The sequence below is a fragment of the Rhipicephalus sanguineus genome, chromosome 7, assembly GCF_013339695.2.
Source record: "Rhipicephalus sanguineus isolate Rsan-2018 chromosome 7, BIME_Rsan_1.4, whole genome shotgun sequence".
NCBI classification, from domain to species: Eukaryota; Metazoa; Arthropoda; class Arachnida; order Ixodida; family Ixodidae; genus Rhipicephalus; species Rhipicephalus sanguineus.
In genome coordinates this window covers 160965854-160983589 of record NC_051182.1, presented here as the reverse complement: position 1 = coordinate 160983589, position 17736 = coordinate 160965854, and the positions used below count along the sequence as shown (strand labels likewise).

Below are 17736 nucleotides of genomic sequence, written 5' to 3'. Positions count from 1 at the left end.
ACAAGCACAGCGTGCAAATTACACCGTACTTAGTATTCGTTCCGAGCAGTCGGTGTTAGCGCGTGTTGATGGCCGTTTTGCTGTTTTCTGTCTGTGCGCTTACGCGAAGCGCTCGTCCAGTTTTAGCAGGCTACTTACCGGTCTTGCGCTTTGATGCGCGAATGAGGTTAAAGACGCGACCTGCAGTGCGGTGCTGTGACTAAACACGGCACTGTACTGTAGTCCTGCAATCTCAAGAACTTCCCTCGTTTTTGAGTGCACGTTCGAGCCGCAGTGGGGGACGGCTTCGCGTTCTAAGATTAGACTGTGGCGTGTTCTAGTTTGGCGCCTGTATAGGATGATGGTAAAAAAACACGATTGAGTGGAGATGGGAGTTGGCGGCTTCAAACCTAATGTAGCCAGCGCAGACGTCAGGCCATTTCGTTCCATTCAGTTAAATCACGTACCGACTACTAGAGCAAGCACCCTTTCTGGCGTCGCTCCCCGACCCATTTCCATAACGGGGACCACTGCACCCCCTGACGGCATGCATTTAAAGTTGATGGTCACAAATTTTGGTCGCATGATGGTCACAAATTTTGGTGATCTGTGACGTCATGATGGCGTCATATGAGGACGTCATCACGTGATTATGACATTTAGCATCACTCGCGTTGATTGCGACGTTCAATTTTCACCTTTGGTGAGGCATCTAAGGCTTTCGCCTGTAAACTCCTTGGTTACACGCTAAAAAATAAGGGTGTATTTGGGGTGTCTTTCTATCCCACAAGAGTAATCTTCATCTATCTAGCGTTCCTTAACGGAAGACCCTTAAAGGTTTAAAGTACTTTTTGAAGTGCCCGCTCGTCTCGTCTCCTATCTTTTGAATTATTGGACCGAGTTAGCGGCTGTCGGCGGCGGGCAGCTGCTGCCGATACCGTTTGCCCCCCACCAAAGCACGCATCTCTTCAAAGCAAGTGCGCCTGTGTGGCTAAACTGAGCGTTTTAGTTCGCACGAGATAAAAGAGGGCGCAGAAGCCGTTTTCCCGCTTATCTGAATCACGTTTTCGTGTCGACAGTATAACATACACTGTCGTCCGTAGCTTAACAGAGGTCGACGTGGGTCTGCGTATGCGTGCTGTCATCGATGCTCGGAGTCTGGCTGTACGTGCCGCGAATGTATCGGACGACTGTGGTGATCTGAGGCTGAGAGCGGGGACGCATAGTACGTGCCTGCCGACCCTGCGTGGGAACTTGCTTGATTTTACCGCGAACAACGCGTTGTTGTTTTTCTGAGCCACGTCGCTTGCATTTCAGAGTATCGGGACTGAGTTAACCGTTTTGAGGGAGAGAGGCAACGCATAGAGATGCGCCGGACGTCGTATTGAGGGCACAATAGATGTCCCCCAGCTTCTTCTTATCCACAAGTGTTCCGTTATCGTTAAAAGGGGCGCAGCCTGCAAGAGGTACGCAGAGTGTTGCTGGTCGTCGAACCTTTTATGGTTAGTTCGCATTACTGCACGATAACTACAGGAAAGTTTAGTTTGTCCTTACGACTTGCTACCGTTTACGCTTTTACGAGTTCCAGAAGCCGTTGACACCGGATGGATGGATGGATGCTATGAGCGTCCCCTTTATAACGGGGCGGTGACATGTCTGCCACCAGGCTCGAAGGATAAAAAAAAGAAAAAAAAGAAAAAAACTTCCTTGTTTCATGTTGTCCTAATGCCTTATCTACATTAATTAAATCTATGTTATTATAACAAAAAATATAAATTCACAGTCCATCTCTCTGCCTCTTAAGGCAGAATGACCTTATTTTTCCCCCAATTATTTATTTTTGTACTTTATCTCTACTTTTCTGCCACCAATACTCTAACCGTCTCTTACTTATTTCTATCGCGGGCGTGTTCAGCTTTCCATTGTTGTCCCTAAAACCCAAGGCTTCATGTAGACTCGTGCCCACACGTATACCTGGGTGAATATCGCCACATTCAATCAGTACATGTTCCATCGTTTCCTTAGTTCCCCCGCAGCATGTACATAGTTCTTCTTCGTTACTGAATCTCGCTTTATAACTACGCGTTCTCAGGCAGCCCGACCTTGCCTCAAACAGCAAAGCGCTTCCCCTCGAATTATCATAAAACCTTTCCTCCTTATTTCGTTTTTTCCTTTTCGGTAGTTACTTAGAGCCGGCTTCTTTTCCATCGCTGTCATCCAATAAGTCTTCTCCGCCTCTCTGACCTTCCGCTTAATGCTCCTTGTTGTCATATCGCCCGCACTGCCAGCCGTATATTTACTGGTGAGCCTCCTAGTTCTTTTTCTCCACTGCGTGTCAACGCTTTTTCTATACAAATACCTAAAAACCTTCTCTGCCCATCTACTCTTCTTCATTTTCCTCAGCCTCTCTTCGAATCTCATTTTGCTCTGCGCTTCCCTCACTTCAAAGCCTGTCCATCCCATATCACCCTTCACCGCCTCATTTGTCGTCTTCCCGTGAGCGCCCAAGGCGAGGCGGCCCACCGTCCTTTGATTTACATCCATTCCTGATTGCACCTCTGACTTCATGCACACCACTGAGTTCCCAAATGTAAGCCCCGGAACCATCACACCCTTCCACAGCCCTCGAAGCACCTCGTACCTATTGTATCCCCATAAAGCTCTGTGCTTCATAATTGCAGCATTCCTCTTTCCCTTTGCTACCGATGCTTTCTCTTGTACCTCCATATATCTATCCCCCTCATTTACCCATATTCCGAGGTACTTGTACTCGCTTACCCTCGGTATTACAGCTCTGCCGGGGGCAGAGCTGTAAGCGACATCTCGTGGCATTTTGTCCAACTACAATACCTTTCGATGAACTGTGCCTGTGAGCTGTATTTGTGTATTGTCTGTGTATTAGATCCTGTGCCTAGGTGTTGTCTGTGTGTGTTAGCTCCTGTGTCCGTGTGTTGTCTATGTGTATGTTTTGTCTGTGTCTAGCTGCTGTGTTTCTATGTGTTCGGGCCTGTCATCATCACAAGTGCGTCTTCCCTACTCTTAGCACCAGTTTTACAGAAAGAAAGAACGAAAGAAAGAGAGGGAGAGAGAGAGCGAAGAGAAAATCCATGCCCGAGATGGTCGAATTCCCAAGTGGTGTTTCGCAACAATATAAGATTAATCGAGTCCGAAAAAGAGGAGCTTATTGCGTCACCGCCGACCCACTTTTGTACGCGTTGCTACTTCGCCTTTCTGTTCATCTCTATATTTCACTATTTTTCCTATCTGTTTGCACAGCGTTACTCAATAAGCGTTATACGGTAAGCGTGGTTGCAGCAGGGAACGGACGGCGGTGGCGCTCTTCGCTTGCAAAGCACGTGCGGCCGTCGGCGATACAAAAGGTGGAGAGCTTGAAAGCGCGCAGGAAGATTACACCGACCGATGGGCGTTTGTTAATTAACGAGAATGAAAGAAACACTTCGGTGTGTTCTTTCTTTTTTTTTATCGCTCATCGAAGCTTCGATCGTTGGTGTAGTTAATTCGCGATGCCTTCGGGCTGTGTCCGTTGTGCTTTTCCCGTTCACGCCGTGGGTGTTAGACAGACACCATTGGTTGGCCAGAGAAAGGCGGTGTTGCAGTCATTCCTTCTGGAGGGGATGTGTTCACTTTATTAGACGCGGGTTAAGAAAGTGCGGGGTGGGGGGGGGGGGGCGGAGAACCAGATGAATGTTGGGCTAGAGAAGTCGTTCCACTGCGGCCGCCATCTTGCTTGCGCGCGCCGAATGTTGTGGTATGCATACAGTCGAACCCGCATGTATTGGAATTTGGACTCATATATAACGAAGTGTTGTAATATCGAACAGTTGTAAAAATCTCCTTGGAATATTAACGATATATAAAATATTTTATCTATCGAAATACCGACATATAGAACTTTTTTTTTTTTTGTGAGCCCCTTCAAATTTGATATACCCGGGATTGGACACATACTTGAATATGGGTCATTCCATGCCAACTGTCCCAGTCGGGGCGCTCGACAAAAATCAATTTCTCTGAAAAAATCTGAAAAAATTACACACAGATAGACATTAGTTCTACAGTATTTCCCCCAAAATATTCTGAGCGGCAAAAATTTTTCGGGCACGTGAGCGCCATTTGAAATTCTCGATATGGTGGAAAAACAGGTACGAAAGAAAAATTCACTATAAATTGACCCTTTCACGCATTCATTCTAAACTTGCTTTTTTGGGTTTTTAGAGCATCACGCTTTCATTATAGGACATTTGCTTAGAGTATATTTGTATTTTTCACTCCTTGGCGCGTAGGTAAAATTGAGTAAATTGCAGCGTTTTCGGGAATTTTTTTACAAAAGGCGGTTGTAGACCAAATACATCAATTATTTTTATAAAATTCTCCATAATACGTACTATCTCCTAAAGTTTTTGTTTTGCCTGTGTGCGGCGCACATGCTCTAAAATAAAAACCCTGAACTTGGAAAAAACGCTACATTGGCCTATGTTCAGACGTCTGTAGCACCCTAAGGTGGTCCAAGAAAAAATAAGCAGAAAAGCGCATACGATTGAGAATCATAACACCTTTGTGCACAGAAAGTTTAATCGAAGTAGTTTTTGTTTTAGTCAAGAAAAAGTTTTTTGAAATTTAGTCCCACCATTGCATTATTTTGCTATGGGGGCAGTACAAACCGACTGAATTTACTGCATAAAAAAAGAGGTAGTGTATTCGTAGCACATGGTTTTCAGCTCCTTTTTGTTAGTGCTTTATAATGTATATTACATATCAGTGACACGATAAACAGAGGTAAAATATAACAATACCATTGCCTTAGATGCCGAAATTCCCCAATAATGAATCGCGTTACTCATTGCATGCGGCTCTGAGAATAAATTAGCGTCAAAATAAGTTGTCTCAAAGTTCATGTAAACCGGAGAAAGGAGGCGTGAGCGTGGTCATTTATAGCGGATCCAAACGGAGTTCATCCAAGTATTCAGCAACGAACGGCACATGATGTGACACGCGCCGCGTATTCACGCATTCCGTCCGTCGTCCGCGACACTATGGACGGGATATACCAAGCTATTTTTACATCCTCATTCGGATGGTTGCAGGCAGGAGATATTGGATAAAGTAGAATTTGTCTGTCTGGTAACATGCATTGTTTTACAGCTGTTATGAGATCACAACAGCCTATTTTTGCCGCGTAGTTGTCCGGCGCCACCGCCACGGTATCCGGCGCGCGTAAACAATGCAATAAGTAACGCCATTCATTATTGGGGAATTTCGGCATCTAGGCCAATGGTACTGTTACATTTTTACCTCTGTTTATCATCTCCTTGATATGTAATATACATTATAAAGTACTAACAAAAGGAGCTGAAAACTGTGTGCTACGAATACACTACCTCTTTTTTTATGCCGTAAATTCAGTCGGTTTGTACTGCCCCCATAGCAAAATAATGCAATGGTGGGACTAAATTTCAAAAAACTTTTTCTTGACTAAAACAAAAACTACTTCGATTAAACTTTCTGTGCACAAAGGTGTTATGATTCTCAATCGTATGCGCTTTTCTGCTTATTTTTTCTTGGACCACCTTAGGGTACTACAGACGTCTGAACATAGGCCAATGTAGCGTTTTTTCCAAGTTTAGGGTTTTATTTTAGAGCCTCTGCGCCGCACACAGGCAAAATAAAAACTTTAGGAGATAGTACGTTTTATGGAAAGTTCAATAAAAATAATTGATGTATTTGGTCTACAATCGCCTTTTGTAAAAAAATTCCCGAACACGCTGCAATTTACTCAATTTTACCTACGCGCCAAGAAGTGAAAAATATAAAGCTACTCTAAGCAACTGTCCTATAATGAAAGCGCGATGCTCTAAAACATAAAAAAGCAAGTTTCGAATGAATGCGTGAAACGGTCAATTTATAGCGAATTTTTCTTTCGTACCCGGTTTTCGACCATATCGAGAATTTCAAATGGCGCTCACGTGCCCGAAAAATTTTTGCCGCTCAAAATATTTTGGGAAAATACTGTAGAAGTAGTGCCTATCTGTGTGTAATTTTCTCAGATGTTTTCACAAGAATTGATTTTTGTCGAGCGCCCCGACTGGGACAGTTGGCATGAAATGACCCATATAGCTTTGCGCATAGGAGCATCTGCATCTCCGACTGCTCTTGTCTTGATAAGGTTGTGTAATAATATCTGGGGTTTTACGTGCCAAAAGCACGATATGATTGAGGCACGCCGTATTGAAGGGCTCGTGAAATTTCGACCATCTGGTGTTCTCTAACGTGTACTGACATCGCTCAGTACACGGGCCCCTAGTATTTCGCCTCCATCGAAATGCGACCGCCGCGGCTGGATTGAACCCTCGACCTTCGGGTCGGCAGCCGAGTAGGGGCAAACAAATGCCTTCTAATATACAGTCACCGGTGCAGCCCTTTATAGTGCAAACAGCGCGACTCCAGCGCCGTTTGGTGTGGAGCGAGCGCGCGCTTGATATCGACGCCCTATGTGTGCCGTAATAGCCGGGCCGCTGACCGCTCCAAAAGTGCACACACCCATTTCGTGTTGTCGAGGTGTGGTGGCTGGCTGCGCGCAGTTTTGCTTGATCCGTCTCTGTTTGGCGCTCTTATACGTGCCTTCGATTCGCCGCTAGATGGCGTGATTGCGCTCTTTCCGGCTTCCCTCTTTTGCTTGTGTGCACTCCCCCTCAAGTTCGATTTTTACGACGTTTTCTGTTTCCGCGTTCTCTGTTTCGCGTTGGCTCTTTCATCTTCTCTCTTGCCAGGGTCGTGAACAGCCACGGGATGCCGTCGTCCAATCGGGAAATAGGTATCACGTCGAAGCCGTTACCTCGAACCGAGTACAATAATGACGATGATAATAACGGCTGCGCGCGAAACAGTCGACCTCCCGTTCGTTCTGACCGGAAGGCGAAAGCACACGCTGACCTCTTCGTCGCGTCATTGCGTTCTTTCGACGCTTTACGTGCTTTATTTTTTTATGTACGTACACTTCCAGCAGAAGGATAAAGCAAAATCGTCTGCTCGAAAACGCTCGGCGTTCGAGCAGACGACGTCCGGTCCGACTGGTCTTGTGCGTGCCTGTCGTTTGCTTCGTTTTAGGCCTCGCGCATACCAAGTTTTTATTTTGCATCGTCTGCATTATGCGACCCGTTTGAGCTGAGAGTCTGCCGCCATCTTTTGAAGAGGATCTCTCTCTCTTTCTTTTAAGTTTTGTCGCCACGAAGCTGAACGTCAGGGTGTCACTAAAACCGTGCACTACGTATGGGTGCAGTGTGGGCTGTACAGCGGCTGAACTACTGTACTCTACTTGGCACTACTTGGCTCTCTAAATGTGTACAGTACAGTGGTGGCTGTACAGTTACAGCGCCTGCAGGGGCTGTTACACGGCACAGCAGAAAATAGTGCTGGTCTAGTTTTCTTATGGTTATGCAAAATAGCTTGCAGAAGTGGTTTACTGCCGCTCCAGTATTGTTTAGCCGAAGTGTAGGGGAACTAGGATAGGGCTTATTCTGCATCCGTGTTGACCAAGATACGCAGATTATCGTTTACTCGTTATCTTACTCATTGATCTTGCAACTCTGGCATCGTTAGTGCTGCACGCATTTACGCAAGCGCGGTTTTAGATGTCCAGGCTTGGGCGATCGCATTGGAGCGGCGGGAACCCCGCACGCTTTGTAGCAACAGCTGCGCTAGCTGTTTTGTTCTTTAACCCACAGTGCCGGGTATGGAATTTCAGTGCAGAATGCATTCACTGGGGGTTGAAAAAAAATACAGGCAAGATGAAAGCGAGGTATTTTTCGCTTTTCGCATTCTGCTTCGTTTTGTCGTCTGCTTTCAACCTGCGCGGCTCTTTGCAGACGAATCGCGTTTCCCGAGTGCTTTAGGTCCGCTGACGTAGTCGGAGCCATGACGACATTTTCGTGGCGCGAAACCTGTAAACTTTATTTACGCAGCTTTCCAACGCTGTCTTTTTTCCTTTTTTTTTCTCCTTTCATACGCGACAGCATATCTGAGCACACCCTCCTCGATTTCTGAACGATGAGTGCTAGTGTCCTGGGGTTCTATGCTGGACACTGCGGGACTGCGGGATTACGCCATATTGTCAAATTCTGGAATGGCGGCATTTTATAAGTCACCCAGAGAGGCCGGAGCAGCCCTCTGGACCAGTCATAGTTGACAGGGTGGCGAATTCGACAACATGGCTGAATTCGACAGTGTCCAGAATAGCACTCCGGGTCGACCCTATTCACCTTGCATTCTACCGGGAGTGCATAATGCTGCTTAAATTACGTTAATATTGCTAATGCCGTTTCAAGTTGACTGGTGTCTTCTTGCTATTGGTGGATGCCGGCTACTGTTGCCTATTGTTGGCCAGTGTTGCCCCGTGGGTACAGTAATTACATCAGCGTTGTCTTCATTCAGTCGTGGTCTATAACCCATGGTGTAGTGGTTATGGTGATCGAGTGCGGACCCGAAGGTCGCGTGATCGAATCCCAGCTGCGGCTGCCGCGCTTTCGATGGAGGCGAAAATGCTTAACGCCCATGTACTTAGATTTAGGTGCACGTTGAAGAACCCTAAGTGGTCGAAATTTCCGGAGCCTCCACTACGAGGTCCTTCATAATCGTATCGTGGTTTTGGGACGTTAGACCCCAACAATTATTATATCGGGACCTAAAAATAACGAAAAATCTGAGTTTCTCTGTGTGTGCGTGTGTGTGTGTGTGTGTGTGTGTGTGTGTGTGTGTGTGTGTGTGTGTTCACGTAGCTATAGTGGTTTCTTTCTCCCTTTCTTCACTCAAGCTCTTCTTCTTCTTTTGACTTCTCAGAAACCATGAAATGGCGACCGCCATTTTTGCCGTTGCGTCTGTGACGTCATGTGCTGCACGGAGCGAAGCCGTCGTCTTCCACCAATGTTTCATCCGCTACAAATCATTCAGTTTGAATGCCAAATTAAGGAAAGCTGTAATAGCTCAATTTCACGCGCAGCTGACCACGGAATACAGTCGTTCGTCGACATGCAGGCGCTCGCAAAGCATGCAGCTTGTTACGTCACGGCTCCCGACTGCGCCAGTGTTGCCCGACTCCCACACCACTCGCGTATTTATATAAAATATTGGATTATAAATTAAGTGCTCGACCTATTGCACTCAAATTTCGCCAGCCTGTTTATTATCAAGAGTATTATTATTATTCAGGGTTAGCGCGCATGACACATATTATGATCGGAAATTGGGTGTCATGGCACCCATAAAGGCCAACTCCGGCGATATTTAGGTCATGTCAAAGTAATGCTGCTTTTATGTTCCTGAGACGCTCCTGTTACGGGCCCGATAGCAGAAATACTCGGCAAATTGGAGAATAATTTTAAATAAGCAAAAAAGCGCAACACCGAAACCGAAACCCAACCGAGTGTACTGTCTACTATGACGTAGACGTTGTTACGAACGAACCGGAAGTCGTGCAAGGCATGCCGGTCACGCCGACGCGGAGTATGAAAACTGTGACAGCCGGGACGACCAGCGAAGCGCCGGCCTAACCAACGCTGTCTGTCGCCTTGTGCACAGCAGACGCTCGCTGTAGCGGCCGAAGCGCCGAAGTAGCGGCGCCCTCGGCTGCGTCACTTCCGCCGCCTTCCCAATACTGACGTCACAGACGCAATGCTGCCAATAATTGTGGGAAGCCAGGAGGGCGTTTGCAGACAATCTTTAAAATTCATTTGCAAACAATCTGCGCATGTCTCAAGCCTGTAATTTGGCATAAATGACGGAAACGTGCAAAGGGACGTACCCAGCGAATTTCATTGAGATCCATCGACCTCGAAAAATCGCCGGAGTTGGCCTTTAAAGTAGTGATGCAGAACTATCGGTAAATTGACTATCGATAGTATCGATAGTTCTTTTGAAACTATCGATAGTGTAAACAAACTGTCGATAGTGCTACTATCGACAAACTATCCATAGTGCAATCGGTAGTACCATCGTTAATATTACTATAGCGATATTACTATATTACTGCCACGGGTGTTTATTGCTTTGTTTTGACGTATTCGGGTTTCACCCACAAAGACTGTTAGCAACGTTTGATACAGACCGCGCCGTAATGTGTGAGAAGCTTCACAACTGTTTGAGATCATTCTGTTAAGATTACGCGTCGAACGCGAATAGTCAAGTTTATTCGAGAGCTTACGCGAGCAGCAGCGATAACGCTGGAAGGTTTGATGACTGATGTATAAAGGACGACGCGTTCCCCCGATGATCAGATTACTCAACGGCTGACGACTGCTCCCGCCGCTATCAGTGCGCAGCATGTATCGCTTGTATTTTGAGTTTTGATTTTCTGAACAAAAGTTCGCCCAATAATAATATCTGGGGTTTAACGTCCCAAAACCAAGATATGATTATGAGAGACGCCGTAGTGGAGGGCTCCGGAAATTTCGACCACCTGGGGTTCTTTAACGTGCACCTAAATCTAAGTACACGGGCCTCAAACATTTTCGCCTCCATCGAAAATGCAGCCGCCGCGGCCGGGATTCGATCCCGCGACCTTCGGGTCAGCAGTCGAGCGCCATAACCACTAGACCACCGTGGCGGGGCAAAAAAAAGAAAGTTCGCCCAAATAAAGAGCTCTGTATTTCTCAGTCTTGCTGCAGCATTCTTCACCGTCACAACCACGTGACAATACTATCGATAGTGGTGTGAATCATGATGCGGTTGCTGGCTGGCCATATTGCCAAAATATTTGTGATAGCCTACTACCAGCTTCGCTTAATTTGTGAGCAATATTTGGCAGAGAAATTAATTATTTCCGCTGTCAAAGTGGCGGAATATGTCCATCAATAAATTCGTATCCAAAAACATCCAGTTACACCTCACAATTAACTTCTTGGTATTTTTTTATTTTGAAATCATAAAATGCAATATCACTTTGAAGCCGCGCAGTCCTACCACATGTAAAGGCTTCCTTTCGGCTACAGCTGAACAGTTTGACTTTATGATCATGTGTCAGCAAAGCACTGTGGTGAAGAACACAAGCATGTCCACTTTCTTGCCCTTCAGCCTGCTCCTCTGGCTCCTCTGTGTACCACGCGCGCGGAAAACCAAGTTTATTCTGCAGTGAGTCCGCGCTGTTGATTTTATACTATCGATAGTACCAGGGGCGTAGCCAGAAATTTTTTTCGGGGGGGGGGGGGGGGGGGTTCAACCATACTTTATGTAAGTTCGTGCGTGTGTTTGTATGTGCGCATGCCTATATACGCAAGCAAAACTGAAAAATTTCGGGGGAGGGGTTGAACCCCCCCCCCCCCCCCTGGCTACGCCCCTGAATAGTACCATCGAATTTTTTACTATCGATAGCGCTATCGATAGTATTTTTCACCATCGATAGTTCGATAGTGACTCAGCTATCGATAGTATCGATAGTACCATCGATAGTTCTGCATCACTACTTTAAAGACAAGCTAAAACTTTTCTTAAACAATCGTCGTTGACTTTAGAAAAGAATTTCAGAAAAGACAACGCCTGAGCACTGTCCTCGGCTTGTTTTAACGTTATCCGGATTCCGCGCGCTTTTTTTTTTTTTTCCTCGCCCGGTCGAGGTGGCTCGTTCGCCGCGGGCGGTCGCTGTGGCGGAATCCAGCTGTCCCCGCCGCCAGCTTTTCTTTTCTTTTTCAAAGCATACCAGCACCTCGCGTGCAGCAGCCACGGATAAGTGGCAGTTTATACGGGCCACGATCGATAAGTAGAAAGGACCCGAGCGATGCCGGTTCCTTTCTTTCGCTTGCTTGTTCGCGGCGGCGGCGGCGGCGTTTCACGGGATGTCCGACAGGTGGCGCGACAAGCCCTTGTCGCGGCTAAAGGGGCTTTAAAAAAATTCTTGAGCGGGAAGCTCTCCAACTTCCTTGCAGCAAATGTGAAGCGAGTATATGCCTATATCTTGTATTACACACACACACACACACACACACACACACACACACAAACACACACACACAAACACACAAACACACACACAAACACACACACACACACACGGCGTTGCCGCGTGATGTTCGATTGGAGAGAAATTGATGTTGTTCTGCTAACGTAAATGTAAGGTTGATTACATAATAAGAGATTACTGCTCCTTACGAGAGTCAGGAACAGCAATCTCTAAAGCAACACAGGTCTACACATTTATTATGCAAATGAGTTCTGCGGAACCCCGCAAGGTGGATGAAGGGTTAAAGGGACACTAACGAGAAACAATGAATCGGTTTAGATCGATAAATTGCACTCTGAGAACTGTAATGTTAATTTCGCCATCATAGGTTTATTAATAAAGGAGAAAAAATAAAGTTCAAAGTCTCATTTTTAAATCTCGCGCCGAAATCTCCCCGCGTGACGTCACGGATTTCAAAGCGTCTTTCGGCGCCATTGGCTCAACAAAATTACCACAAACTTAGTATGTTAAGTCTATGGCCCCCTCAGAGGACAATGTACTTCATTTTTACCGATTAGGAACTACGTAGTCCCTAGTAGGCGCCATCAAAACATGTGACGTCAGGGCGAATGGTGCAGGAACTTCAAGGTGGCGTCGCCACCCACATTTTGTTTTTGCCCGTTCTCTCGCTTACTAAGCGTCTTCTCGCAGCACGCTTGGTCTTGTTGGGATCGTGAAAGAGTGCTTTACTAATATGAGAAAAATCGTTTTGCTCTTTAGTATCCCTTTAGAAAGGGAAACTGACAGCCACCCGTTTTCAGGACGAAACCCAAGGAAATGCGTACGGATTTCTGAGAAGCCACAAGGAAATTCATACGGATTTCTCAGAAAGAAGCCTTCTTAATTGCAGAAAAATTCGTCCTGGTCCGAAACGGCGTTGGTCCCGGGTTGGACCCCGGAGCAGGACGAATTTTTCGACAACTAAGAAACTTTCTTTCTAAAAAAATCCGCATGAGTTTCCTTGTGGCTTCGTGCTGCAAGCGGGCGTTTGACGGCTTCCCTTTATTGATATACGCGTTGAACTGCATCTGTCCAAACAGAGCGTGTGAGAGAATCGCTACTGTTTGTTCGCTATAAGCTAACGTCTGTGTCGCTTTGCATGACGTAGAAGCTCGCTGTACTCACTGTACTACCCGCACCCTGCGTGGTGGCACAGTGAGTACGGTGCTCGGCTGCTGACCCGAAGGTGGTGGGTTCGATCCCGGCCGCTACGTTCGCATTTCGATGGAAGCGAAATGCTTGAAGCCCGTGTACTGTGCATTGTCAATGCACTGTCAAGAACACCATATGGTCGAAATTTCCGGATCCCTCCACTACGGAGTGCCTCATAATCGTATCGTGGCTCTGGAACGCAACACCGCAGAAAATATTATAATTATTCTTTACCCTCGCTATCCTGAGGAGGAAGCACGGAAACATTCGTTCAGAACAGCTGGCACGCTGGCGATGCAACTTCCTTGGATGAGGCCCGGATGCTTGGATAAACACCCGTACGACAGCTGGGCAAATAGCTTCTGTGAAAGAGCGGGCGAAGAGTCCAACGAGCACTAAATTGATGTATTCATAGGTTTTGCTTGGCGAGACTCCAGCGGCACGTACTCGGAGTCGATTTGAATCCGGCGCGCAGAGTGACCTCCGAGATCCGAGTGTGCCACGTTGGCGGTCTCGGTAACGGCGCGCCGTGCGCAGCAATTTGTCTTCGCAATACCAGGTGGCGCCACTATCATTGTGGGCTACCTGGGCTACTTTGGCTGGTTTCCGCGGTTTCCGCAAACGGGTCCAACGACTGTGCCGGTTGAAGAACGGCATATTTATGCGGGTGCAGTCTCTCGCATTCTTCAGTTTGCTCTTTTTCAGCTCATTATGTGCGAAAGTGAATATTTGGTCCAGTAACATTTTTTTTCGTGTGGCGGGGAGGTCCTCCCACCTTTATGTATGTTCGGGCATGTGTTTGTGTGCGCATGCATACATATATACATGCAAACTGTGAAACTTTGAGGGGAGGGGGAATGCCACGCTACTAACAGGTTACACACACGCACGCACGCACGCACCTGGAACCTCGCGGGCCTCCGCAGTATTGTTTTGCTATAATTTTACTTTATGACGGTGAATCTTACTTGATCGAGGCTTTCAAGATGGCGTCCACGGTGACGTAATGCAAGATGCCGGTAGCATATTTGTAACTGAATTGAATTGAAAACGACTTTATTTTAGTCTGTATATTTGTAATGCCGTGAAGTCTTCGGAAGGGCTCTTTTAATAATTACATTTGCGAGGATTATATACTTCGTGAACGCATTGAATTTGAAACACCTGTAGCAGCGACCACAGCTTCATAAGGGAACAAAGATTGGGAAAATAGGAAAAAATGGGACGAACAGTAAACCCGTGCGACGTGCTGAAAGCATGCCTGGCTTCCTGGCACACCAAATCCCCACCCCCCCACCCCCTCCTCCTCTGTACTCCTTTTGTTTTTGTTTAAGTTCCGCTCATGCTTCGCTGTGATGGCTCAGAAGAAAGTGTTCACTGAGGAAGATGCCTGTGACACACTAGTAAATAAAAGAAACGAAGTACAGAAAGAAGTCTGCAGAAAGTGTAAGCGGGGACATAAACCAGATCTCCCTTTCGTGCTACTTGCAACTCGGCTGTGTGCCTCGCCTGCGGTTTTCTCGCTACTTTTCGGCGGCGTCTACGTTTCGACGGGAGCGCCCGCGCTAAATAACCCCGTCGAAAGATTGAGTTACGGTTTACACGTGAGCTAGGCGAGTGAAAGGAGGGTGGCGAGAGAGCATTCGCTACGTGATGTATCTGCCTTCGGTCCCATGGTCTGTCTGTGTGGCGATCTGTGTTTTAGATTAGTTTTCTCCTGTTCTTTTACTTACATCTTGTTTTTTCTCTACGTAGGTGCGTACCTTTGTTTTGAGAACGGCTCCTCTTACGACCGTTCCGACCGAACCCCGCCTACCACTTCCATCACTTTTGCGTTAATTTATTTTTCTTGCTTCCTACGGTTGGCGAGCGCTTGTCGCCACCCGTGTCGTCTGCTTGTCGCCACCCGTGTCGTCTGCTAGCTTACTACCGCACTGTGTGTCGTCTGCTCTTTTCGCTACCCCTAACGCCTGCTTTTTTATTTACTGTTCGTCTGCTTTTCTTTTCGCATCCTTGCAGACGGCGCCGACCAGAAGACGTTTTCCCCGGCCGAAGTGTTTTCGGAAGCTCAGGTAAGTTTTCATGTTTGTATTTAGCTGTGTCCGCGCACTATTTGGTTTTGTTTTGTTGTATTTATGCTTGCCTTTTGGCTTCTGCCACTGGGCCTGCAAGTAGTGGTACCCTTTCGTGTGTCTCGCTGGAGTGTTTCGGTGGAAGTGACGATAAAGAAGGAAATGCAAGTCTGTAGCCTTAAGAAGGCGTGGCGAACATACCGAAGACTGCAGGAAGAAAAAAAAAAAGCAAGAACAGGAATAATAAAAAAAAAGTACAGCTAGAAAGGGAGGGGGTGTCCAACTTACATTTCAGCACTTGCGACTTCCGGGAGCCGAAATTTTGGCGCCGAAAGGAGGATATGCAGGCGCCTCTGGCTGCGCGTGCTTTGCTTGTTCCGGTGCGCGCGTTTCGACGGGTGAGAGATATGTCGAGTGAAAAATGGACCCGCCGAACGCGAAAAGGTGGTGGAACTTGTTCTGCTACAAAAATAAAAAAAAAATGCATGCCTGAATAGTGCAGTACAAATAGAGTAGGAGGCGATGAAGTGACGAAGTACCGTCGCTCCGACGCTGTTCTCTTCTTTGACATTCACCCCGTTCGCGCGGAATTCGTTTATTTTCGCTCTGCGCTGCGAGAATTCGAAAGAGAGCCCCCGTTCCTTTTAGAACTGCAGCGAGTTAGTGAAGGACAAGTCGCATTTGTCTTAAAGACCGCGATATACGGCGCTAATCACCCCTTAGTATTACAGTGGTTTCAGCGATTTGTTAACGAATCATATGTATCTGTGTGCACCGTATGTTACAGCTATATAAGTACTACTGTATACTAGGGATGTGTGTATACGTGTAGCACCATGTGCATGCGGGCCACTGTATAACACTAGGGTATGTGTACGGCTGTTTAAACCTGTAGGGGTATCTTTATCGCTGTAATACTAGAGGGTATGTGTGTAAAGGAAATCGCGGTAAGGACACAGTTGTATCGTTACTGCGTTTTTCTTTTATGGCGCCACTATGTTTTCAGCTTAGTTTATACTCGCACGACCTACAGTAGGTATTTGTCTTGTATATACGTACGATTTTCGAGAACGAAGAAACCCCCACCACACTCTCCCTCCCCTTTCTATTTGTCCTGGACAACGCATGTGTGGCTACACCGCCCTTCGCATATACCTTATTTATTTGTTTATTCAATACTACGCACCAAGAATCGGTTCAAGCAGTACAGTTACAAGAGGCAGGTTATAAGCAAAACAGAAGAAATAAAACGGGAAAATATTGGGAAAAAATGGAAACGATACGGTCGAAGCAATATAAGATATTGCTTAGAAAAATATCGGTGGAATGCCGCGTTGCAGCTTTTATTTCATGTGTAACAGTGTTTTAAATAAATATTTCGTTTTTATTGCATTCGGTACCTGGTCTGCTCTTCCGGCCTCGCAACAGTGCAAACCTCTGCGACTGGTTGGAATGTGACAGTGCGTGACAGTGCGCTCGTTGTTCTGAAGGGCGTTTGCGAACGTGAGCATTTGAAATTGCACACGTAATTCGCTCCTACAGTCGCCAGCCCATGTGCACTTGCTGAAGGCCTATTTGAGAACACCACCTATTTTCATTATTTATTTTCGGTAAAACATCCCCCTTCATAAAAATATCAGAGGGAGCAGAGGGAGAGGGAACCTGGGCCCCTAGCCCCCTAGCCCCCTCACCGGCTACGGGCCTGTTAAGTCATCACTATAGCACTGTCCAAGTACGACCCACCAACGTTGTTTGTGAACAGTCACAATTTGTCATTTAGTCCTGTTTCTCAAAGGAACGGCAACGACGCCCTCAGAACGGCTCGCGTTCAAGACCGGATTTGCCTATGCCCTAGGATTGTGTTCTCTGCGAGTCTGAAAGAGAACTAGCTTTGCAGTGGATCCAAAATGGAAATGAAGAGATGACGTGCTTCTCACAATGGCCTGCCATTGGTCACCGCCCTTTCGGTGGTAAAGGTGGGGGAGCACACATTTATTGGAATACATGCATCGGGTGGTCCACGGTCCCCATAATCGTCAAAAATATTCATGGTCGTAACACCGCACCTTAAACAATGACGCTACAGGTCCGACTGAGACTTCGCCCTTCACTTACAAAATTGTGGAAGGGGGCAGGAATGACGTGTCTTAATATATAATCGCCACATAACTCCGCTATAGAGGCTCATAAATACCACACACCCCTATTAAATTCATTCCCTCTTGTCTGAGTGCTACATCGTATTCCCCTGAAAAGGAAAGGAACAAGTTTACTCTCGTAAACAGTCAAACATGAGAAACAGATACCATCGCAATACAATTGGCACTCCTTCCATTTGCTCGAATAGTGCATACAGACTGGACGGGTAATATGTATTACACTGAAGGTTAAAGGCCCACGTGCGCATGTATATCAGGGCGTTCTCACTTAACGCAAAGGTCATCCACTCGGTTATGACACTTTCCAATGTCGACTCGATATGTAAGTTCAATTTGTTTTAGGTCGTTATCTCGGTTTTTTAACGGTAGG

The 17736-nt window shown here is 46.6% G+C and overlaps 1 protein-coding gene across 1 annotated transcript in view; it reads left to right on the top strand.

Moving 5' to 3' along the window:
* LOC119399222 (caskin-1) overlaps nucleotides 1-17736 on the top strand; it is a 512467-nt gene that overhangs the window by 154290 nt on the left and 340441 nt on the right. Inside the window, exon 10 of the mRNA XM_049417581.1 lies at nucleotides 15155-15207. Coding sequence (XP_049273538.1) covers nucleotides 15155-15207 — 53 coding nt within the window. The remainder of the gene's footprint in view (nucleotides 1-15154; nucleotides 15208-17736) is intronic.